At 38.5% G+C, this 24,787-nt stretch overlaps 1 protein-coding gene across 6 annotated transcripts in view; it reads left to right on the top strand.

Annotated features, from left to right (window-relative positions):
• The window catches only part of opa1 (OPA1 mitochondrial dynamin like GTPase), a 135,396-nt gene that overhangs the window by 29,347 nt on the left and 81,262 nt on the right, over positions 1-24,787 (top strand). For 4 of the 6 annotated variants that reach the window (XM_060834784.1, XM_060834783.1, XM_060834786.1 and 1 more), the window contains exons 5-12: positions 2,010-2,060; positions 5,438-5,514; positions 8,081-8,191; positions 10,190-10,243; positions 12,640-12,744; positions 20,379-20,465; positions 20,624-20,737; positions 23,356-23,436. In XM_060834784.1, coding sequence (XP_060690767.1) covers positions 2,010-2,060; positions 5,438-5,514; positions 8,081-8,191; positions 10,190-10,243; positions 12,640-12,744; positions 20,379-20,465; positions 20,624-20,737; positions 23,356-23,436 — 680 coding nt within the window. The remainder of the gene's footprint in view (positions 1-2,009; positions 2,061-5,437; positions 5,515-8,080; positions 8,192-10,189; positions 10,244-12,639; positions 12,745-20,378; positions 20,466-20,623; positions 20,738-23,355; positions 23,437-24,787) is intronic. The other 2 variants (XM_060834787.1, XM_060834789.1) reach the window with 2 other exon arrangements.

The following is a 24,787-nucleotide window of genomic DNA, read 5'->3' as shown; positions in this document are numbered from 1 at the left end:
GTCTCCACACCCAATGCATCATCCTCGAACACTTCAGTCAACTCCAAATAGACCCCACCACCAAGAACATCTTCCTCTCCTCACCCCATCTGCCTTCCGCAAGGGCCGTTCCCTCCAACAGTCATTGCTTCACACCACCCCCGCCACCAAACCCCAGGTACTTTCCTCTGCAACCAGAAAAGATGCAAAACGTTACAGTACCGCGGTTCCAAACAGTCCTTCCAGGTGAGACAGAGGTTCACCTGCCTCTCTTCCAACCTAGTTTATTGCATCAGGGCTCCTGATGTGGTCTTCTCTACATCGGGGAGACTGCATGTAAACTTAGGGAACGGCTCACCGAGCATCGCAGCTGATTCTGCAGGGACTGACCGGACCTCCCAGTGACCGCCCATTTCAATTCCCTCAACCACTCCCTTTCAAACATGACCATCCTTGGCCTCCTCCATTGCCAAAATAAACCACACCTTCTATTGGAGAAACCATACCTTATCTTTCACCTGGCCACCCGACAATCTGGAGGACTCAACATTGAGTTCTCCAATTTCAAATAACCTCCCTCCCCATCCCCTGACTCTATTCCCAGTCCTTCCCCCTCCTGCTGCTGTTTCCTGCTACTGTTCCCGGCTACCAACCAAATTCATTCATCCCATTGACTAACCACATTGTACCCTCTACCAGTCTTCACCTATCCTCACTTCACCAACCTGCCCCACCTCCCCCTTTATCTGCAGCTCCCCCCATACCCATCCCCAGTCCTGAAGAAGAGTTACACCTGAAAATTCGACTTCTGCACCTCCTGATGCTGCCTGGCTTGTTGTGTTCTTCCAGTCTCCTGCCTATCTACCTCAGAGATATGAATGCTATGCATTGCTAAAGAACCCAACAAGAAACTTGTTATTATGCTGAGCTCTCCAGAGTGCACAATAGTTAGTGCCCTTTTCAAGGCCAATCAGTTGGCTTTGTTTCTGGGTTTGTGGTTTCATGGCTTTGCCCTGAACACATGCTGCTGATTTGAATGGATGTCTCCCTCATTGCTTCTACAAGACAACATTGGCGATACAACTCACTATATGCTGCAGTAACTTGTTTTTAAAACTGCAACCATCTACTTAAAACAGTTTCCTTGGTTTAAAGCAGCATCTTTTTTTCCATTCTTAGTCCGCAGTCCCAAAAAAGGTGATCTATAAGCTAATTCAGTTGAAATACTGAATCTGCAGATTTCAGATGCAGTGCTGAGGTCTTTAGATTTTGTCTGGCTGACCAATTTTCTTTTTTTTGAAATCACAGTAAAAATATGCAGAGGTTTTAAAAAGTTCCTTTAGGATAATATGTATTACAAATTGATATGTTACATTCTTATAAGAGAAGTAAACCATTAACCAGGATTGAGTGTTGCGTAACTAATGCATGAACTGTTCACATTGGATTGTTCTGATTTTATTGTGGAAGAATTCTGTTGTATCTGGTAATTTGCCTGACTTTTGTTGGTTAGCTGCAGTGTTGTCCCAAAATAACTGAAATTCAGTGGTGTGTAATTGGTCATGTGGCACCATTTGATGAGTGAGTTGACTGACGCAGTGAAGAAATACACAAAGTTAAGTTGCCTTTTATTTTGGTTTGCTGCAAGAGAACTGTCATGATTACTATGTTGTGGAGGACTGTTAAACACTACCTTCAGTGAAAGGACATTCTTCCAGATGTAGGATACTGGGATGAATGGGAATGTAAATTCATAAGAAAAGTTAGAATTATAAATTGTATTAAAAGACATGCGGATTTCTTAAAAGAAAAACCAATAACATTAGACAATGCTAAGGAACGGATTGATCTAATTTCTACCGTACACTACTAGAAAAGTCTGTTGCACAGGAATTGTGGAAATGACTCAATTTAAGCATTTCAGGTTTTGCTGATGAGTTGCATCTGTGTTCAGTTAATTTGTGCACTGGGGCAGACGAGTTTAAGATGTGATTTATATTTGTTTTTCTCATTTTGCTACCTTTTCACAGGTGAAAATTTATATAATGAAGTCAAAGGAGTCTATGATCTGCTTCTGTTAGGTGTGTGAATCCCTTTTGTCATTAACCCACCTATTTATGGTTTAAAATATAACCCTGCTACTTTTTTTTAAAATCCAAACTACACTATCATAGATTACTTGTTTTATATTGATGTTACATGACTGAAATTATTGACCGAAATTGAGATTACTAGAACTGCCATTTTGTCAATTAGAAAATGTTTCCTTTTAGGTGATCGCAAGACAGAAGCTGATGAGTATATAGAATTTTCAAGTAAATCCCAGCATTTAGATCCTTTCCCATTTTGAACACTAGAATTTGGCCAACATCATCATGTGCAGCACCATTGGACTTAATCCTCAGTTAACAAGTGAAATTCTGTTTAACAAAGAACAAGTTTTGTTACACTTATCAACAGATTATTTTTGTATTTTCTGAAAAGATGGACTTAAAAGTAAATATATTGCTTCTTAAGATATGTCCATGAATTATTTTCAGTTTGCGTGAGTGGCCTGGGAGAATCTTTCTACTCAGCTAGCTACCTCCTTTGACTTCAATAACTTTTGTGAAATGTTGTGAGCAAGCAAAAGCTAAAGTAGAAATTTGTACAGATTAAGTTCAGTTAAGAACTAAATGCAATTGTTTTTTAGACTGTGTATTGCCAGTTATCATCTTGGAGTGTAAGCTTGTCACAGAATGATAGTGGACAATGGAATATATAGCTGAGTGAAAATGAGTGTTGTCAATTAATGTTGTTGCAAAGAAATTATTTGGTATCCGCTCACTCACAGTTTAAAGTATTACTTTTACAATGGGAAACTGTTTATTTCAATATTTAAGACAATTTACCCTTTTCCTTTGTGTTGCTTCTTATTACTAAAGGGAAATATTAGCAAAGTGGAAGTTTTTGTAATCTCAAATCTAGTCAATATTAATGAACATAAAACAAGTGACTTTAAATTATTTTTAACATTGCAGGTTAAACAAGCTATACTAGGAGCATCTTTACCTGTGGCCATGTGTTTGAGGTTTTTTTTGGCGAAATTCTGTTTCATAAATAGCTGGCAATATAGTAACCTTCCAGAACTAATTTCTGGACAGAAAGAATGCTTCTGTTCAATTTATGTAGCTGGATATTAAAATGTGATGCAGTAATGAGGGAAGGACAATTCTCATCTTATTTGCTAAATAGGAGTTCGTCATAAGATTTTATTACCTGTAAATATTATGATCACCAATTAAAATTTAAATAATTTTAGATATGTTCAAACATTTGCCTTCCTTGAAGTGCATTACTAGTCAAGACCATGATGCAATGAATTATAACTCCTGTTATCTCTCTTCCAAGTGTTCCTAATTTTTCAAATCCCTGACTGCAAAGAAAATCTCTAAAAGCTGTTTCAAAAGTGAGGTAATAAATTATCATATTCTAAAACAAAAATAGTTAGGAATTGCGTGTTCATTACATGTTTGCACAATAGTCCATGCTCGCCATTCAGCTTGATAAATGCAGTTGAACTACTGCATTTTTTTTTCAGTGCAGAAAGTACCAATAAACCATATCCAGATATGTCAGCATGAAACAGTGATTGAGCTTTAATATGCTAAATTTTAAATATCAGATGTTTCAGAATGAGTTTAACAGTGTATTTGTCCACCATGGTGTATCATTTGTCTTTAATGTATGAATAAAAAAGAATCCTACTCACTCAATGTTTGCAGCAGAAGATAAGTATTTTATACTGTTAATCTCCATGAAAAATAAGCCCAGTTTTAAACCGCTGTCAGCATGAGATTATTCTTTGATATCGTTAGTTGCTTTCACAACCCAATGCTAAACTGAGGCAAATTAACCTTTACAAAGTCAGTATATGCTGGTTGATCAATTGCTCAGTTGGCACATTTAAAAATAGATCTAAATTGATTAAGTCCAGTTGCTAATCTGTCTGAAAGGGTTTGCTCTCAAACTGATTCCCTGCAAGGACTATGAGCTCTATCAGACCCAGCATTTCAATGTAGTTGACATTTCTATTCTAATTTTTTAATGCTTGAGGTTATCTCAACTTACACTAATATCAAAACTGAGGTTTTTTTGAATGTGTATTGCATTGCTTTTTATGTGTGTTGTGGACTAATTAAATACTTGCAGCTGACCACATGATTAAACTTCAGTAAAATGTAGCCCATTTCAGTGGCATCTCTGTATGTACCCACTATAAGATGCACTACAGTTGCCCCAAAGGCTTCTTTAATAGAATCTCCCAAATCTGTGACGTTTACCACCGAGAAAGAGTACGGCAATGCGTGCACGGGGACACCACCATTTGTACTTTCCCTCCAAATTGCCCACTTGTTGGGGTGAAAATTTTGTCACTCCAATCCTCTCATCACCATGGAAGCACCTTCACTATATGACTCCAGCAGGACAAAGCGACTTACTAAGATCTTTTTGAGGATAGTAAAGGATGGCTAATAACTGCTAATATTAACAGCATTACCCACATCCTGTAAACCATTTTAAAAAGAAAGTTTCATTAATATGAACCAGTAAGTAATTGAGAAGGTTTGTGTGTTAATCTATATTTGTGTATCAAATGTTGAATAATACAAATTTCTTTTGGTAAGTATTCTTGTACATTAGTGAGGCCCCATGCTTTGGCTTAAAGCAGCCATTTAATTTTAATGGTTGTACGCAATGCTTCCCAGAATTCAGAAAACGGAACAGCCTGAGGGTGGCAAGACAGTCAGCTGGAGCAGGTAGGTGCTGTTTCAGCAGTGTTTGTGGGTTAGGAGGAGCAGGTGGGCTTTGCTCTTGGCTGTCCATGCTAACCATTCTTGATCTGCTTTTCCCCTCCCGTCTAAATAAATGATCAGGGAATTTAAGCTGCAATAATGTAAAACAGTAGTTAGGCCAAATCTAGAGTACCACATGCAGTTAGGAGAAAATGAGGACTGCAGATGCTGGAGATCAGAGCTTAAAAATGTGTTGCTGGAAAAGCGCAGCAGGTCAGGCAGCATCAAAGGAGCAGGAGAATCGACGTTTCGGGCATAAGCCCTTCTTCAGGAATTCCTTAAGAAGGGCTTATACCCGAAACGTCGATTCTCCTATCACATGCAGTTTGCCATCTCATACGAAAAGGATGTAATTGAATTGGGGAGTTACATTGTTTTTTTTTCTCTGACCCCCCTTCCAATGTCCATAATCTCCATCTCCTAATTGACACTGATGACATTGTGATTCCTCCACTAGAATTGCGCTGTGTATAATTGTCAAATATGGATCAAAACTTTAATAAGCTTTATATTACTGTTTGCATGTTTACTCACTGCAAATCTACTTCCTTTAAATGTAATTTTATCATTCAATATTCTGTTTTGTAGTAAAGGTTATTCAACTCTTGTTGCATTTATTGCAGATTCTGCTGAAGGTTCTACTACTATGAAAGCATCAGATACTCAAGGGTTTGACAGCAATGGGAAACAGTATAAGAAGGCAAGTTTCTAGTTAGAAACTAACTGTTTTCTTAAATTATTTGCCCCATATAGAACGATGAGAGTTATATTGTAACTGCTTTAAGGATAAGGATAACTGAGAAAAACAAAATAATCACTGTCATAATTTTCAACCCCATCAACATCCACATTCAAGATTCATCTCTGCAATTTCTACCAATTCGGGCATGGTGCCAACACCAAATGCATCATATCTTCCCATCAGCATTTGGAATCTCTTATGTGACGTTTTTGTCTACTCTGTCCACATTACTTCATCCTCTTTCCATGTCATCTTTCCATGCAATTACTGGAGCTGTAGTATCTGCCTTGTGATCATCCCTCTCCTCACAGGCTAAGGCCCCGAACACGCATTTCAGTTGAAGCAACAATTTAGTTGTGCTTCTCATTTAGTATGTTGTGTTCACTGTTCAAAATTCAATCTCCTTTATACTAGGGAGACCAAATGCAGACTGGGTGACCACTTTGCAGGACACCTTCACTCAGTCCACAGGCACGACAATTACCTTTGGTTGCTTGCCCCTTTAAAGCATATTTCACTCCCTTGCCGTCATGCTCACCATTCTGTCTTTTGCCTGCTGAAATATACCAGTGAATCTCAATGCAAGTTGAGGGAAATGCACTTTGTCTTCCATTAGGCACTTGATGGCCTTCTGGATACAGTTCAACAACATCACACCACAAACTCTGACCTCCAGTTAGATTTTTATCTTGTTCTGCCAAGTGCCAAACTCTAAATTGTTTTCATGGTTTTGTTTGCATACAGAGCCATCAATTATCCTGTCATTCACACTCAAGACTAATGCTTTATTAATTTGCTAATCCTTTTGCCTTTTGTTCCATGACTTATTTATTACTTAATCTATCCCAGCACACTCTTTTTGTTTGACCCATTCCTTTCTCTTTGAAGAGCATAAAACCCATCATGTTTCTACCTCTGTTCAGTTTTGAAGAAGAGTCATATCAAAATAGAAATGTTAACTATTTTGTACTCCACAGATGCTGCCAGACCTGCTGAGTTTCTCCCTCACTTTGTTTTAATTCTGGTTTTCAGCATTCACATGATTTTGCTTTCATGAAATTAGCAATTGTTGCAAATTGTTTGAATTGAGCTTGGAGCAATAAATATCAAGTTTGATATTCTAATTGAAAAGATGATTGAGTTGACATTTAACTTGAACTGCGTCATCCATGTCAGTGAAACATTTCTGTTCTACAGATCTGAATTGATGCAAGATCGCTTCAGTTCCTTAACACGTATAAAAAAATTGTGTTAACTGTATTCTGGATTTTGCTGTTTTATGGCTTCATAAATGGTCAGCCTATTAAGGGAATCCTGTCATGCACTCTACTTAAACATTGCAAACCAAACTCAAAAGGAAATAAATGATTGAGAGATGCTAATAAGTAACAAATTTTCATACAGACAGTTTTTGTTTACCCCTTATTTCAATGACAATCAGTACCTTTTACACATTTTGGAAATCAGGCTGATGTGCGAATTATGGAGAACGATGGCAGTGGGATAACCCGAATAGCTGTCTGGGTTCATAACAGTGCTCACCAATGTCGAAAAGATTACGAGGACAAAAGGGCTCAGCTATGGTGGGTGGAAAATGGTTTTATGAAATCATCAAGGTTTAATATTGATAGCAACGAGAGTTAAAAGGAGATAAGGGTGAATAGAAATTAGAGAGCAGGAAATGAAGGGTTGACCTGAATGTTTGAAATTCTCTGGTTATTGTAAGAGGAAAGGTTATTTCTTTTCAGAATTCGTGAATTACCTGTGTGTTTATTTATATAAATATACCCTAGGAGAAATTGGAAAGCAATGCAATTGATTGTAAACTTTCCTATGTTTTGTATTATGAACACATTTGAGGAAGACCATGCAGTACTATCTGTTTATTCCTCATCTTTCTCCCTCTTCTATCCAAAAAACAGAGATGACATATCTATACTTAGCACAGCTGACCAAGGCCCTTTGTCGCAGGTGTGAGAACTTAGCATCTTTGAACAAGTTTTTTTGCTGTGAGATTAAAAAGGTCAAGTCAACTAAACCAGCTGTGTTGTTGAGCAGCATTTATGAAAGAGTCACATGGCCCCTTTAGACCATTGTACGTAAAACTAAACATATGGGTTAAACAGAATAATTTTGAAATCTCAGTATTACAACATTTCAATAATTACTGTTTTGTTTCTTAGTGTTAGAATTGCTGTCTATACATTATGTGAGGTTTCTACAGAAGTCATGGTGTTTGCCAAAATTTTAAGAGTTTTTACTTTAAGGATATTGCTTATGTGTCATGTGAGTATGTAGTCGTTTCAACTATGTCGTTCTTAGACGGTCTGCTCCTAATAACCAAAATTACAAACTGGATTTGCTGAGCTTACTTACCTCTTACTAATGGGTACCAAATGCAGCAGTCCTTTAATAATTAAGCACTACATACTGTCCCATTCCTTCCAAGTGTTCATTTGTCTTTTATGTTTTTTTTAAATTGTTTTCCCTAATTCTCTCCTCCACCCATTGAAAACTCATGAAGGGTGTGCTTGGGGAGCTCATTCTAATCCAGCAGCAAATCCAGGAGCATGAAGAAGCAGCACGCAGGGTCGCCGAACAGTTAAGCTCTGGCTCCTCTCAACAGAAACGAAAGGTGATAGATTGAACTATCATTTGAGATAACCAAGCTTGATTGCTTGGCATTGACTTTTGTTCAAGGATATTGTGCATATTTGAATTGCTCATTGGTTTTGTATATTAAAGTTAATGTTATATCAAATTTAATTGCGGAATGGCTATATGTGAGTTACAAGCTACGAGACCTATCAATATACATTGGAAATGAGCTGTTGTGAATATGTGCAAACGGTTTTGCTAACTATTTGGACATTTGTAGATTGTGTGCATGAAGTTTTGATCTAATTTCACAAATTATGTGCACTCAATTGCATTATTTTACATAAACTCTTAATATATTTGTAGCTAACTTTTTTAAAAAAAATCAAATTTGAAAAGTTTAACTCATCCAGCAAGGTTTGAAAGGCCCAGAAGTTGCAACTCCAGTCTTTGGCTGCAAAAATTAAAAGTTGAGGGTTTAGTTGCTGTGTATGGAAGCAGTGTTTTACATAGAAACTGTTTTTTTTTTCGTCTGGGACAGGAATTGGAGGATCTTTATCTGTCCTTTATATAGCTTTGCCAAAAGTAAATTTTGAATTTAGGGGTGGGTGTGTGTTAGTGGTCATTGAGAGGATAGTGATGTGGAAAGCATATCGGCAAAGATCTTTTGTATTGAGAGGCCTGTGCTGTGGACTCTGATTCCATCAGCCATGAGACATTCATCAGTTACATTATAGTTATCTCTATCTCTACATATTTGTAGATGATCTGAACAACAAAGTACTGAAATACTTGAAAAAGAAAACTACTTTAAATTGCAATTGGCTGTACCACTTCCATGAGGTCTATATTGTTTAGAGCAATCTTTTATTTGTAGATTTCTGGAAGATAAAAGGTTGAGGAGGTGAAAAATCTTGTCAGCCTTTAGTTTTGCAGACGCATAAATACAGTTTAAGTAAAGTTCATGAAATGACATCTGCCTGTCTGAGGTTAATTTGTAAGTAAATGAAAATAATTTCTGGTTCTGCATGTCATTGCATTGCATTGCTGGTACTCTGTACCAGACCTGATTAACAATAGTATTGATAGATACAAAAGTACTCACGGAGTTTCTAACTCTGTTCGATGTATATTGAAGTAACAAATTACATAATGTAAAAGTGCACATATTGGGACAGCCGTTGATAAAGCAGTTACTATTGATCCATCCTTGCCATATAACAAATGTTTGCACATGATTTATGAGTCATCCATGGGCTGATTACTTTTGCAGAAGAATTGCACTTCTGAAAATTTCAACCTCTATTTTAACTAGTTTTCTATTGTTATCATATTCTAACATCATGCTGTTTGATGTGTTTTTACCATGTGTCTAATTTAAATTATACAGAGTCAATGTTTCTAACATCTGTCTGACAAAATACAAAAATAGATTTATTTATGCATTAAACAAGGATAGGCTTTGAACATGCCACTTTGGGGTAAATCTGGCATAGTGAAGTCAAACCAAAACTACTTTGACATCACTGGAAATTAAAATTGCTCAGTTTCCATACTGGGCAATGACATTTTCTGCTCAGATCATAAATTATATATTTGTTTCTGTTCAATTAATTGCTGACTAAGAATTACATATTCATTAAGATTTTGCAATATTGAAGTAATGTGCCATTATGAGGAAACATAACAGATTCACAGTATGTAACTCACAGTGGCGGAAGTCCAGAAAGGAACTTGGGTCTAAACAAAAATTAGCCCATGCTAATTTACTGTGCTATCATCCACAAAGAAATTTTAATTGGAGTACCATATTTTACCATATTTTACAAAACAAATAACTGAGATTTAGATATGGGGTGTTTGTGATAAAATGCAAGTACAATTCTGAAGTCTCCAGTTGAATTTTGGTAGGCTTGTGTTGTTGATCTTGCTGGTAGAATGTTAAGTGAAAGAAAAACATTGCATGTCATTTTCTTTCTAGGGTCAATGAGCAGCTCGAAGAGATTTTGTTTCCAATAGTTTTCATTTCTTTCAGGTTTCGGACAAGGACAAAGCTGAACAGTTGCAAGAAGAACTTCTCCGCACACAGGTAATGAATGTGAATATTTAATTGTCAACACGATTGACATTTACTTTCAAGTCTTGGATATAGTATGGAGAAATCTAGCATGCATACTTTGTCTGCTGTAATGCACACAATGCCCCTCCAACTTAAATCCTTTTGTAATACTGTTGTGCCATTGTCCCACTTGTACCTTAGGATAATAGCTTTTGGTACATTTGTGATAGTCAGTTACTAGTTTAAGACCATCTAAAACTGACTGGTCATCAGGTTGTTTCTAGTGGTGGTGAGCCCTTGCCTTGTTCTTTTGAGGTCGATTCGATTATAATCTAGACTGAACAAGTGCACATTAATAATGCCACAAGATTGGATATTTCCTTGTGGAAGGAATCATGTGGAGCAGATTTTTTTCATTCAGAAATGGTCATTCTAGATTTTAAAAAATATTAATACAGAGTTAAATTAGATACAGGAATAGACAGGATTAAGAGATAAATGGGCGGCACGGTGGCACAGTGGTTAGCACTGCTGCCTCACAGCGCCAGAGACCCAGGTTCAATTCCCACCTCAGGCGACTGACTGTGTGGAGTTTGCACGTTCTCCCGTGTCTGTGTGGGTTTCCTCCGGGTGCTCCGGTTTCCTCCCATAGTCCAAAGATGTGCGGGTCAGGTGAATTGGCCATGCTAAATTGCCCGTAGTGTTAGGTAGGGAGTAAATGTAGGGGTATGGGTGGGTTGCGCTTCGGCGGGTCGGTGTGGACTTGTTAAGCTGAAGGGCCTGTTTCCACACTGTAAGTAATCTAATCTAATAGTGAGATTGCAAGAGCAATTTTAAAAATTAGGTTTAGAGTTTTAGATTTTAGTAGGACTCTAGGGGTTCTGAAATTTCATTGTTCCCTTTCTGGATTCCAAAGTTAGGTTGTATGCCAAGAACATAATTCACTTGTTTTAAGTGTCCTTACTAGTGAATCCCTAACTTAAATGGCTGTGACAAGATTAATTTGCCTTCATGGTAATTTCATTACATGCATAGAAGAGACAAATTAGTGATATACTACTATATGTTTTAATAATGGTGGGTATCATGATTTTGCTATTATTTTGTTTGAAGATACCTGTGCTGTTATTCTTAAGCGAATCTGCTTCTGGGTGGTGCCCAAGAGTGGAAAAAGTGAAAGATATCTGGGTCACCTTCTCAAACATTTTTTGAATTTATGACCTTGGGATTGTGTCCTGTTAATTTTGTAATTGTTTTTAGTCATCTGTGGGACTTGGGCATCATTGGCTGGGCAGCATTGATAACCCATCCCAATTTGCCCTTGAGAAGGTGGTGGTTAGCTGCCTTCATGAATTGCTGCAGTCCACTTGCTGTGGGTTGACCCACAGTGCTGGTGTCCAATGCTAACTTTAAAAGCTTTGTGTTAGGAAATTATAACTGACTGAAAACGGCGAGGTAACCAGAATATAATTAGGTCTTAATGGCTACCATCTCAACTCCAACACAAAAGACGCCACACAAAATGTCCAACCCTTTTTAATGTTGACTCATTACAAGAACCTCTTCATTGTTGACAGTGAGGTAGTTCATTCTTTCTCTAATATAAATTTTAGTTGTGATGAATACAGTCCATAGTTTATATTTGAATATTAACTGGTAAATTAACATGTACATGAAGCATGCAGTGTAAACGGCTGTTGAAGACAAATCTGCCTCTGCATATCAATTGAAATGGTTCAGTAGAAATTGCTGACTAGTCACAGGCATAGTCACATGCACCTTTCTAACCAAACCCATAGTTAGTAGAGAATTCCTAACACAATTTAATTTAACAAACAACTGCTACGATTCAGTATCAAATCTTGTGGTCTTTCTCTTTCACCAAAGCTTGCAATACTGTGACAATTTGCTGGGATAAACCGACCCTTCTGTAGCTGCTTAGATTTTATTAAAAATTGAGAACAGAACTTTGATTTCATCAATGTGATTTCTGATCATGTAGACTGACACCATTAGACATTTCCTAATTTCCTAGTTCCCATTCTCCCTCAGAAGCAGGGGAACGCTGCTTGCCTTTTGTCATGATGCACCTTGCTGGAGCTTCTCACTGTTGGTTGAATATGTTTTCATCTGCTGGGCTGGTGTAATTAATCTATTTAATTAAAATGACCGCATGCAAGAACTTCCATGGTGTTTAAAAACTGATTGTTTCAGCTGTACTGCATCATTTTAGCAAACAAATAAGCAATATCCAAGGATTCAAACGATATATGATGATCAAAAGATGCTCAATTTTTCACCTTACTATGTAATTACTAAGCATGCAGAATGGTTAAATTGCAAGTGCATATACTGTATGAATGATTATCAAAATTTGAATTTAAGGTTGGTATACACAAAGGTTCTTAATTGATTTTTTTTCTTAGTTGAAATATCAACGAATTCTTGAACGTCTAGAGAAAGAAAACAAAGAACTGCGAAAACAGGCTCTCCAGAAAGATGACAAAGGCATTCACCTAAGGAAGATGAAGGTGAAGATGAGTTTTCAGTTTGGAAATAGAAATATCTGAAGATATAAACCATTTTCCCACTATTCCAAAACTTGTGCTGACCTGTATTCGATTTCTTAACAGTACATGATTAAAATGTCTGCATTACTAATCTACTGCTTTAGTAATAACAATATTAAGTTATAACAAAAGCAGACTTGTATTTATATAGCTCCTTTTGTTGCTTGGGGTGCCCAAGAACACTTTGCAGATAGCTAATTAATTTTGAGATATAATTACTATCGTAAATGAAGTAGCCAATTTACGTGCCATAAGCGCTGGCAAACAGTAATGAAAGAGCCTGCCGAAGATCTACATAACACACAGAAACAAAAATAGCAAGTACCAGAAGTATTCAGTAAGTGTGACAGTATCTAGGGAGAGCAAAATAGCTCTGATGAAAGATCAACTACCTGAATAATAGAATGATGGGATTAGGGCTTTACTTGTCAGAGTTTAGAGAATGGGAAATGATCTTCTTGAAACATACAGTATTCTGACAGGGCTTGATAGGGTGGATGTTAAGAAGATATTTCCACCAATAGAGGAGCCTTGAACTAGGGAACATAGTTACAGAAAAGGGCACACTCATTTAAAACTGAGAAACAAAGGAAATATTTTTGAGGAAAGTGAATATCTAGAATTGCCCCCCACCACGGTAAACAGTTTTTAGACTTGGAAATTACAAGAACAAATTGCACGACACAATTTGGTTCAACCTCAGATTTGATATTTTATTGAACTGTCACAATTCCTTTCCCAGTACAGTTCCATCAGTCATTTGTCTTGAAAGTTACCCAAAAATCCTATCAAAGATTGACTCTAACTTAAACTGCAGAAGCAGGAGTGCCTGAGGCAGAGTCAGATGCTGCCTGACCTGCTGTGCTTTTCAAGCACTACTTTATTCGTGACCCTGACTTAAAATGGGCTACCGCAGTTCAAACACCTTCACCATTTGACTGGAATTTAAAATCTCCCCTGAACAAACTGCTGTGATTTGACTGAACCTTAAAGTTGGTTGTAACTGATGTTGACTGTTATCCTGGGTTTCAAGGTGACCAGTCTTCATCCATTTTCTCCTATTCAACAATAACTACCCTCTGTTGTTGAGCTCCTTTTGGGGTGATTCATAGCACAACTGTCTTAAATATATCTACTTTTGTCATCTTGCTGAATCATTGAGAGTTTCAGTCCATTTTCACCCTTGGTTTATTCCATGTTTTGGTCTAGACAGAACTCAATGGACAGAATTATGTCTCCAACCATATAGTACAATACACTGCATCCCTCTTAGTGAGGGATACCTGGCTTCAGGATTGGTGGGTGTGTGAATGATCATTTTGTACAGTTGTTTATCATAATCTCTTTTTTCTTGATTATTTATTTGTGGCCAGCATTTATTGCCCGTCCCTAGTTCCCCCTTCAAAAAGAGGTGGTGAGTTGCCTTCATGAACTTCTGCAGTCTACCTCCTGTGGGATGGTTCAAAATGTTGTTAGGGAGACAATTCCAGGATTTTGACTCCGCGATAGTGAAGGGACAATGATGTATTTCCCAGTCGTGTTGGCGAGTGGCTTGGCTTGAAGGTGGTGATATTTCCATATATCTGCTGCCCTGCTCCTTCTAGGTCGAAGTGGTCATGGATTTGAATGGTGCTGTCTACGGATCTTGGGCAAATTTCAGTTTTTCTTCCACTGTTTTTAATTACATTAAGCAAAAGCAGTTACCTTCCACAGCTGTTTGTGATAATGTTATTTCCAGTCTTTTTTGTGGAGGCAATGTTCAACTGACTAACACTTTGAAAAGGTTATAGTTAACTTCCTTTATAACCACGTATGTTGTCTTGAGGTTTGGTTGTTCATGTTTTACAGTTCAAGGTCATATCTATATTTTTGTACATTTAGATCTAATAGTTTTGTAGTTCCGTAGAGGTTATGTACTTGAACCTACAGATCTGATTGTTCTTGTACATGTTAGGAATTGTACCATTTGAATTTATGTTGCCTCTCCTCATCAACATGTACAGTTTTCCATATGTCTTTATTAAATTGCATTGACTACATATCTGTCCATTCCACCAATCTGTCTGTGTCCTCTGAAGCCTGTCATTATCCCTCTCACGTCTTGTGTCATAACTTTCAAAAGCTGACTGGGGGCAGATGTTCGCGGGTAAAGGGACAGCTGGAAAATGGGAAGCCTTCAGAAATGAGATGACAAGAGTCCAGAGACAGTTTATTCCTGTTAGGCTGAAAGGAAAGGCTGATAGGTATAGGGGATGCTGGGTGTTAGACAAATTGAAGATTTGATTAAGAAAAAGAAGAAAGCATATATCAGGTATACACAGGACAGATTGAGTAAATCCTTAGAGTATAAAGACAGTAGGAGTAAACTTAAGAGGGAAATCAATATGGCAAAAAGGGGACATGAGATAGCTTTTGGCAAATAGGGTTAAGGAGAATCCAAAGGATTTTTGCGAATACATTAAGGACAAAAGAGTAACTAGGGAGAGAATAGGATCCCTCAAAGATCAGCAAGGCGGCTTTGTGTGGAGATGGGGGAGATACTAAACAAGTATTTTGCACCAGTGTTTACTGTGGAGAAGGACATGGAAGATATAGAATATGGAGAAATAGATGGTGACATCTTGAAAAATGTCCATATTACAAAGGCAGTAGTTCTGGATGTCTTGAAACCTGTAAAAGTGGATAAATCGCCAGCACCTGAGCAAGTGTACCCTAGAACTCTGTGGGAAGCTAGGGAAGTGATTGCTTGGCCCCTTCCTAAAATATTTGTGTTACCGATAGTCAACTGGAAGACTGGAGGTTGGCTTAACGTGGTGCCATTATTTAAGAAAGGTGGTAAGGAAAAGCCGTGGAACGATAAACTGGTGAGCCTGACATCAGTAGTGGGTAAGTTATTGGAGGGACAGCATTTGCATCTATTTGGAAAGGCGCAAGGATTGATAAGGGAAAGGCAGCATAGCTTTGTGCATGGGAAATCATGCCTCATGAACTTGATTGAGTGTTTTGAAGAAGTAACAAAGAGGATTAATGAGGGCAAAGCATTAGACGTGTTCTACATGGACTTCAGTAAGACGTTCAACAACGTTACACATGGGAGACTAGTTAGCAAGGTTAGCATGTGTGCATAGTTTAAGTTCAAAGCAGACGAGGAGTGAAGCTGAAAGGAAGGATAACTTAGGACATATTGCTAGAGATGTTGGAAATCATGAGGATAAGAAAATTAGCATTAAGACGCTTCACCTGAACGCTCATAGTACTCGTAACAAAGTAGATGAATTAACGGCACAAATCATCGTGAATGATTATGATGTGGTAGGCATCACAGAGATGTGGTTTCAGGGGATTCAGTGCTGGCAGTTAAACATCCAAGGATTTACAACTTATTGAAAAGACAGGGAGGTAGGCAGAGGGGGTGAGGTTGCCATGTTAATTAAGAATGAGATTAAATCTATGGCACTGAATGATATAGGGTCAGATGATGTGGAGTCTGTGTGGGTGAAGTTGAGGAACCACAAAGGCGAAAAAAAAGCCCTAATGGGAGTTATGTACTTTCCTGCAATGGTCAAGACCAGGGGCGCAAGATGTACCAGGAAATAGATAGGGCATTTCAGAAAGGCAAGCTCATGGGGGACTTCAGTATGCAAATGGACTGGGTGAATAATGTTGCTGGTGGATCCAAAGAAAGGGAATTCATGGAATGCTTACAGGATGGCTTTTTGGAACAGCTTGTGATGGAGCCCACAAGGGAGCAGGCTATTCTGGACTTAGTGCTATGTAATGAGCCAGACTTTATAAAAGATCTTAAAGTAAGGGAACACTTAGGAAGCAGCGATCATAATATGGTAGAGTTCAGTCTGCAGTTTGAAAGAGAGAAGGCAAAATCGGATGTAATGGTGTTACAGTTAAATAAAGGTAATTACAGGGACATGAGAGAGGAACTGATGAAAATCAACTGGAAGCAGAGCCTAGTGGGGAAGACAGTAGAGCAACAATGGCAGGAGTTTCTGGGTGCAATTGAGGACACAGTACAGAGGTTCATCCCAAAGAAATGAAGGATTATCCGGGTGGGGGGGACAGGATTAGACAGCCATGGCTGACAAAGGAAGTCGGCAAATGTATCACAGAAAAAGAGAGAGCTTATAAAGTGGCCAAGAGCACTGGGAAATCAGAAGATTAGGAAGATTACAATAACAAACATAGGTTAATGAAGAGAGAAATAAGGAAGGAGAGGATCAAAATGCAGGTAAGCTAGCCAGAAATATCAGAAATGATAGTAAAAGTTTCTTTCAATACATAGGAAACAACCAAGAGGCAAAAGTAGAAATTAGGCCACTCCAAATTGATGCAGGAAGGATGGGAGATAAGGAAATAGCTGAATAACTTAACAAATACTTTGTGTTAGTCTTCATTGTGGAAGGCATAAGTAATATCTCAACAGTTAAGGAGAGTCGGTGTGCAGAGTTGAGTATGGTAGCCATTACAAAAGAGAAAGTGCTAGAAAAGCTAAAAGGTCCAAAAATTGATAAATCTCCCGGCCCTGATGGGTTACATCCTATAGTTCTGAAGGACGTGGCTGAAAAAAATAGCAGAGGCATTGGTTCTAATCTTTGAAAAATCACTGGAGTCAGGAAAAGACCGAGATGATTGGAAAATCGCCGTTGTAACCCTCTTGTTCAAGAATGGATCAAGACAAAAGATGGAAAATTATAGGACGGTTAGCCTAACCTCGGCTTTAGTAAAATTCTAGAATTAATCATTAAGCATGGAGATTTCTAAATTCTTGGAAGTGCAGGGTCAGATTAGAACAAGTCAGCATGGCTTTAGTAAGGGGAGGACGTGCCTTACAAACCTGTTGGAATTCTTTGAAGAGGTAACATGTAGGTTAGACCAGCAAAACCCAGTGGATGTCATCCATCTAGACTTGCAAAAGGCCTTTGATAAGGTTCCTTCAGGGAGGCTGCTGAGTAAGGTGAGAGCCCATGGTGTTTAGATGAGCTACTGGCATGGATTGAGGATTGGCTGTCTGACAGAAGGCAGAGATTTGGGATAAAGGTTCCTTTTTGGATTGGCAGTTGGTGAGAAGTGTCCTGCAGCGTTCAGTGTTGAGGCCACAGCTGTGCACTTCATTTGTTAACAATCTGGATGAAGGGATTGGGGGCATTCTGGTGAAGTTCGGTGGACAGGCAGGTAGTACTGAGGAGGCGGGGAGGCTGCAGAAAGATTTAGACAGTTTAGGAGAATGGTCCAGGAATTGGCTGATGAAATTCAATGTGAGCAAATGCAAGGTCTTGCACTTTGTAAAAAAGAATACAAGCATGGACTATCTTCTAAACGGTGAGAAAATTCATAAAGCCAAAGTACAAAGGGATCTGGGAGTTCTAGTCCAGGATTCTCTTAAACGTTGATTGAAGGTTGAGTCCGTGATTAAGAAAGCAAATGTAATGTTGTCATTTATCTCAAGAGGGTTGGAATATAAAAGCAGCGACGTGCTTATGAGACTTTATAAAACTCTTGTTAGGCCTCATTTAGAATACTGTGTCCAAAGGACATACTGGTACTGGAGCGTGTCTAGCAGAAATTCGCACGATGGTGCCTGGGATGGTAGGCCTAACATATGATGAATGGCTGATGATCCTAGGATTGTATTCATTAGAGTTTAGAAGGTTGAGGGGAGATCTAATAGAAACTTATAAGATAATGCATGGCTTAGAAAGGGTGGATGCTGGGAATTTGTTTCCGTTAGGTGGGGAGTCGAGGAGCTCTGGGCACAGCTTTCGAATTCGAGGGGGTCAATTTAGAACTGAAATGAGGAGACATTTCTTCAGCCAGAGTGTGGTGGGACTGTGGAATTCATTGTCACAGAGTGCAGTGGAGGCAGGGATGTTAAATGTCTTCAAGGCAGAGATTGATAAATTCTTGATCTTGCGAGAAATTAAGGGCTACGGGGAGAGTACGGGTTTATGGAGTTGAAATGCCCATCAGCCATGATTGGCTGGCAGAGTGGACTCAATGGTCTTACTTCCATTCCTATGTCTTATGGTCTTATCTCATGAAATACAGAGAGAACTAACAATTTGAATGCAGAACTGGCTCAAAGGTAGAAGACAGAGGGTGGTGGTGGAGGGTTGCTTTTCAGACTGGAGGCATGTGACCAGTGGCGTGCCTCAAGGATCGCTGCTGGGTCCTCTGCTTTTTGTCTTTGAGATAAATGATTTGAATGTGAACATAAGAGGTATAGTTAGTAAGTTTGCAGATGACACCAAAATTGGTGGTGAAGTGGACAGTGACGAAGGTTACCTCAGATTACAACGGGATCTTGATCAGATGGCCAATGGGCTGAGGAGTGGCAGATGGATATGAGCTGCTGTATTTTGGAAAAGCAAATTAGAGCAGAACTTAGACACTTAATGGTAAGGTCCTAGGGTGTGTTGCTGAACAAAGTAACCTTGGAGTGCAAGTTTATAGTTCTTTGAAAGCAGAGTTGCAGGTTGATAGGATAGTGAAAAAGGCATTTGGTATGCTTTCTTTTATTGGTCAGAGTATTGAGTACAGGAGTTGGGAGGTCATGTTGCAGCTGCAAAGAACATTGGTTAGGCCATTTTTGGAATATTGCATGGAATTCGTATTGGAAGGATGTTGTGTAAGGTGAAGGGTTTGGAAAAGATTTACAAGGGTGTTTCCAGGGTTGGAGGATTTGAGCTATAGGCTAGGGCTGTTTTTGCTGGAGTGTCAGAGGCTGAGGGGCGACCTTATAGAGGTTTATAAAATCATGAGGGACATGGATAAGATACATAGATAAGGTATTTTCCCTGGGGTGGGGGAGTCCAAAACGAGAGGGCATAGTTTTAGGGTGAGAGGGGAAAGATATAAAAGGGACCTAAGGGGCAACGTTTTCACGCAGCGGGTAGTGCGTGTGTAGAATGAGCTGCCAGAGGAAGTGGTGGAGGCTAGTATGATTGCAGCATTTAAAAGGTATTTGCTATATAAATAGGAAGAGTTTAAAGGGGTATCGGCCAAATGCTGGCAAATGGGACTAGATTAGGTTTGAATATCTGGTCAGCATGGACAAGTTGGAATGAAGGGACTGTTTCCGTGCTGTACATCTCTGTGACACCATGAGTCGGTGGCTGATTATCCAACTCAATTCCTATTCTCATAGCCATTGATCCATTTGGCCCAAAGAACTGTAACTCATTCTTGAAAATATTCAATTTTTTGGCTTCTGTCACTTTTTCTGGCAGAGACTTCCACAGGCTGATTATTGCCCGGTTGAAGAAATTTCTCCTCTACTGAGTCTTAAATAGCCTGCCTCATTTCCTGAGACTGTTTCTTACCTGCCATTCAGAAAAAGACCCATTTATTCCTACTCTTTGTTTGCTGTCTGCCAATCTGTTCTCAGTGGCCTACCTCCAATTTCTTTTGTTTTTTCTTGCTGCTGGTTATTTGAACATATTGTTTAAACGTTATGTGATATGTTTTGGAAATAGTGACTTGAAAAGCTATTTAACTGACTGCCTCAATCGGTTCTGTAATGATTTCTAAGGCATCATACTAGATAATTTTACAGGTTACATTGAAGAACTCTTATTTTCCAGAAGTCTCTGATTGACTTGTATTCCGAAGTATTGGACATTCTGTCAGACTATGATTCCAACTATAACACCCAGGACCATCTCCCAAGGGTGAGCAAAAATTATCATTGTCTGTAATTGTTTAAGGAGTATCTTAAGACATATGAGAGTTAAAAGGACAGTGCCTCTGACATGAGAAACTTAAGTTGATTTATGAATGATTTTTATGTCTGCTTTGCTTTTATTTGACACAGATTGTTTTCTTCTAGGTAGTTGTAGTTGGAGACCAAAGTGCTGGAAAGACCAGTGTTCTGGAAATGATTGCTCAAGCTAGGATATTTCCTCGAGGATCTGGTGAAATGATGACCCGTGCACCCGTTAAGGTAAGGAGATTAAACTTGTTAATGAAAATCTGTAGAATATGGGAGTAAGCATAAAAATGTGTGTTCTGAGCCAATGTTGCAACTGCATTGTCATTTTTAAAATTTATCCAGTTCTCAACTTATATGTCAAGATTTGATTTTGAACCATCTCAAATAGCCAAAAGTGAGTCATTTAATAAAAAGTAAGTTGCTTCTCCTTATTTGCTGATGCATAGTGCAATGGCATGTACAGGTACACAATCCGTTATCCAAAAAACTCTGAAATCCAAAGTTTTTTTGTGAAGTTTTTTCTCCATAACAAGGCTGTTTGATGTGCAAACAGTTAACCCAACTCCACACCCACTCGACCCACATCACTCAGATGTGACATGGGGGCGTGGCCCAGCATTGGCAGGTGTCAATTCTGTCTCAGCGCTCATAGTACTCACAGGTGCCTCTGCTATTCGGTAAGATATTTTTAAATTCACCGTTAAACTGACAATTATTCCGAAATCTGAAAAATTCCGAATTCCAAAAACCTGCTGGTGCTGAGGGTTTTGGATAAAGGATTGTGTACCTGTACTAAGTTTAATTGTCTTTGATGTTGGCTTCAGGGTTCCTTTAAAATTTAGTTATTATGCACAACCATTTTTTTAAGGTATCACTGCATAGGCGACATAAAAATGCAAGCAACCATGCATGCATGAGTTCAGTAGATACCATGGTCAAAGCTATAAAGTTGCAACATGGTCTTGTTGAATAAACTATGGTTATTTGCAATGTGGATTTTTTTAAAAAAGTTACACAACATTTAAGTTGAGATTAAGGGCTTTTGCCTGAAACATCAATTTTCCTGCTCCTCGGATGCTACCTGACCTGCTGCGCTTTTCCAGCACCACTCTAATCTTGACTCTGATCTCCAGCATCTGCAATCTCACTTTCACCTACATTTAAGTTGAATCAGCTTCAAATTTTTGGTCAGCGTTACATATTTTATGGTAATTAAATGCAAGAGATAGTGCTAAGAAAAGGGGGGTTATATGAGAAAATGGCAAATGAGCACTCAAATTGGTATATTTAGTTGCCTGATAAGGTGACTCAGCTAATTACTATAGATTAATCTCAGAAATCAAATGGTTGGAAGTTGACTGATGCTAATCTTAGTCCACATAGCAGTAATAGTTTTATAGTTTGGCTCGTTCGTTAAGAATGAGGAAGATCATCAGTGCTTCCATTCCTGGTCACTATCCAACAATCTCTGCTAAATTGTGAATATTGGTAGAAGTCCTTTCATAATTACTCCCCACTGAGGATCTTTCAGGAAGAATTAACAGGTGATTGGGAGACCTGTAGCTGCTTGCTTCCTTCTGTATGCACCACCAAGCAGTCCACACCTTCTGTACGAAGGAAGTGAAGAAAATTATTCGGTCTGTAATTTGCTTTAATACAGCTTTCACTTAGTGTTGTTAAATATAAGTCAGAATTACATTACTGACCTGGAAGTTGCTCTGGTGTGACTATGTTGCTGAAGGGCATCATACCTTCATTGAATTAATTTGGAAGGTAGTGTGTTAAAAGGCTGGTTGTGAATTGTTTGTCTTAATTACAGTATTCCCCAGTCAAGCAACTCACTTCAAAGTACTGCTTTGTACATTAATTAACTTTCTAGTGAAGTGCCTACTTTTTTACGCGAAAGAGCTCAGGAATATTGGAGAAGTTTGGGAGAAGATTTGTAGCTCGGGTGCTCGTTGTTGTGGTTCTGTTTGCCGAGCTGGGAGTTTTTGTTGCAAACGTTTCGTCCCCTGTCTAGGTGACATCCTCAGTGCTTGGGAGCCTCCTGTGAAGCGCTTCTGTGATGTTTCCTCTGGCATTTATAGTGGCCAAACAGAGAACAGCCAGGGAATTCCTAGAGGCATGGCTCTCATCCACTGATTCTATCGACAAACACATCGACCTGGACCCAAGATACCGGCCACTGCAGCAGACAGCAACTGACAATCGGAAGCGGCAGAGACAAGACACTATAAATGCCGGAGGAAACATCACAGAAGTGCTTCACAGGAGGCTCCCAAGCACTGAGGATGTCACCTAGAAAGGGGACGAAACGTTTGCAACAAAAACTCCCAGCTCGGCGAACAGAACCACAACAATATTGGAAAACTTAAGATCAAACTAATTTCTACTTTTTGTTCTTGAATAAATATGTCTGCATAATACTTTGTATTATTACAGGGTCCTAAGTGTTCATATTCAGAACCCTTTTTAGAAACTTGAATGAAGTAATTGTATAGCCCCTTGATAATTTCACCTTCTTATATTATTGGACCTTTGCTTTTTTTTAAAATTTTGAGATGACCACATATACAGAAATTATATAAATTGAATAAATATAACTAAATGATGCCAAATTTCGGAGTGAAAAGATTTTCTTTGTCACATGCAGCATTCTGCAGTTGAATTAATAGCCCGGCAAATATGGCAACCTAATTTTTTTCAGGACGCTTACTTCAAAGTAAAAATTATTAAGTGAACGTTGCAGCATTTGTTATTTTTTTTACATTTGTGTACTCTAATTTTTATTTCTGCATAAATGATCCCAATTCATTACATAGTTTGTGCAAATTTTGATTTTTTTTCAGGTAACATTGAGTGAAGGACCTCATCATGTGGCGGTGTTTAAAGACAGCTCACGAGAATTTGACCTGACCAAAGATGAGGATGTAAGTTCTTGCAGAATTTCTTTATTTTACTTAATTAAGATAATTTAGATTCTAAACGGGTTGTGTAATCACTTAACTTTCAGAGCTGGTGTTACTGAAAAAAGTTTTAAAAGCCAATCGAAATGCAAAATAGTGTAGATCATAGAAGTCCTTAAAAGGCCAGACAGCAGATATAAAAAGTGAAACAAATTAACATTCCAAATGTGTCTAAACTTAACCTTTGATTATTCAATCATTGCTGGTGCAGCTCTAACAATTACTGCTCACCTCATCCTTGGATCTACATTTTAGAAGTTATTGAAGGATTCCTCCTTGGCCCATTCACCGTCTTCCTTAGAAAAACAACACTCTTCTGTTACTGTACTGCAGTGTTAACACACTTTCTATACGAAAGATCTACATTAACATTCTTGGGCAGTACTGAGGGAGTGCTGAACAGTCGGAGGAACTTTTTCAGATTAGGTTTGAAACTGTGGTCCCATCACCACCTTAATGGGTGAACAGCAGAGAGTTAACCCTGGTGTTTTGGTGAATATTTACTCCTCCATGAGCATCATTAAAAAACATACTGCCTGATCATATCACATTGCTTTTGGGAAGTGTGTGGAAATTGACTGCTGCATTTCTATCATTGCAAAATTGCTACACGTCAAAAATACGTCATTGGCTGTAAGGTCCTTTGAGAAGTTCTGAGCTGGTGAAAGGTGCTGCACTTGGGTGTCACTTGACAGTGTAGGTTTGGGCATGAAATGGGTTTTCACATGTCTGTTTTCCCTCTTTATCCATTTGCCTCTTTGTTGCAATTTTCTCTGTCTGAATATCCATTTTTAATTTCATACACTTAAATATAGGTGTGATATAAACTACCAATATTTGCACGTGCACAATTTTTTTTTCCATTTTTGGACTGACTCCACACTCTCCCCTCATCCCTGTAACTGTCTCAGATTACACCTGTTGCTTGACCCTGAACTGAGTTTCTCACTCTGTTTCATATCCTTTTTGCTTTTATGTTCAGAACATTATCAGTGGCAGGAAGAGGTGGATATTGCCATCTTATAGACTGTGACACCTTCCAGCTTAATTTCTCTAATGTTCTCCCAGCTAGTGATTCACATTACATAATGTTCAGATTGACAGAACTTTCACTGCTTAAATAACAATCTGTGTCAACCCTATCCATAATAAACAAGATTGCCTCCAGTTCCTCAACATTTACAATTTATTTCATTGTATTTATTTATTGTCACTGACCTCAAATCTCATTTTAACTGGAACGTTCTTCCAAGCTTACAACGCATTCCCTGAAATTCTGATTTCTCTTACTCTGACTTCTTGGTCATTTTTCACC

Source organism: Hemiscyllium ocellatum, chromosome 13 (assembly GCF_020745735.1).
Source record: "Hemiscyllium ocellatum isolate sHemOce1 chromosome 13, sHemOce1.pat.X.cur, whole genome shotgun sequence".
NCBI classification, from domain to species: Eukaryota; Metazoa; Chordata; class Chondrichthyes; order Orectolobiformes; family Hemiscylliidae; genus Hemiscyllium; species Hemiscyllium ocellatum.
Note: the sequence above shows the minus strand (reverse complement) of the source record. Positions and strands in the feature narration are given on the sequence as shown.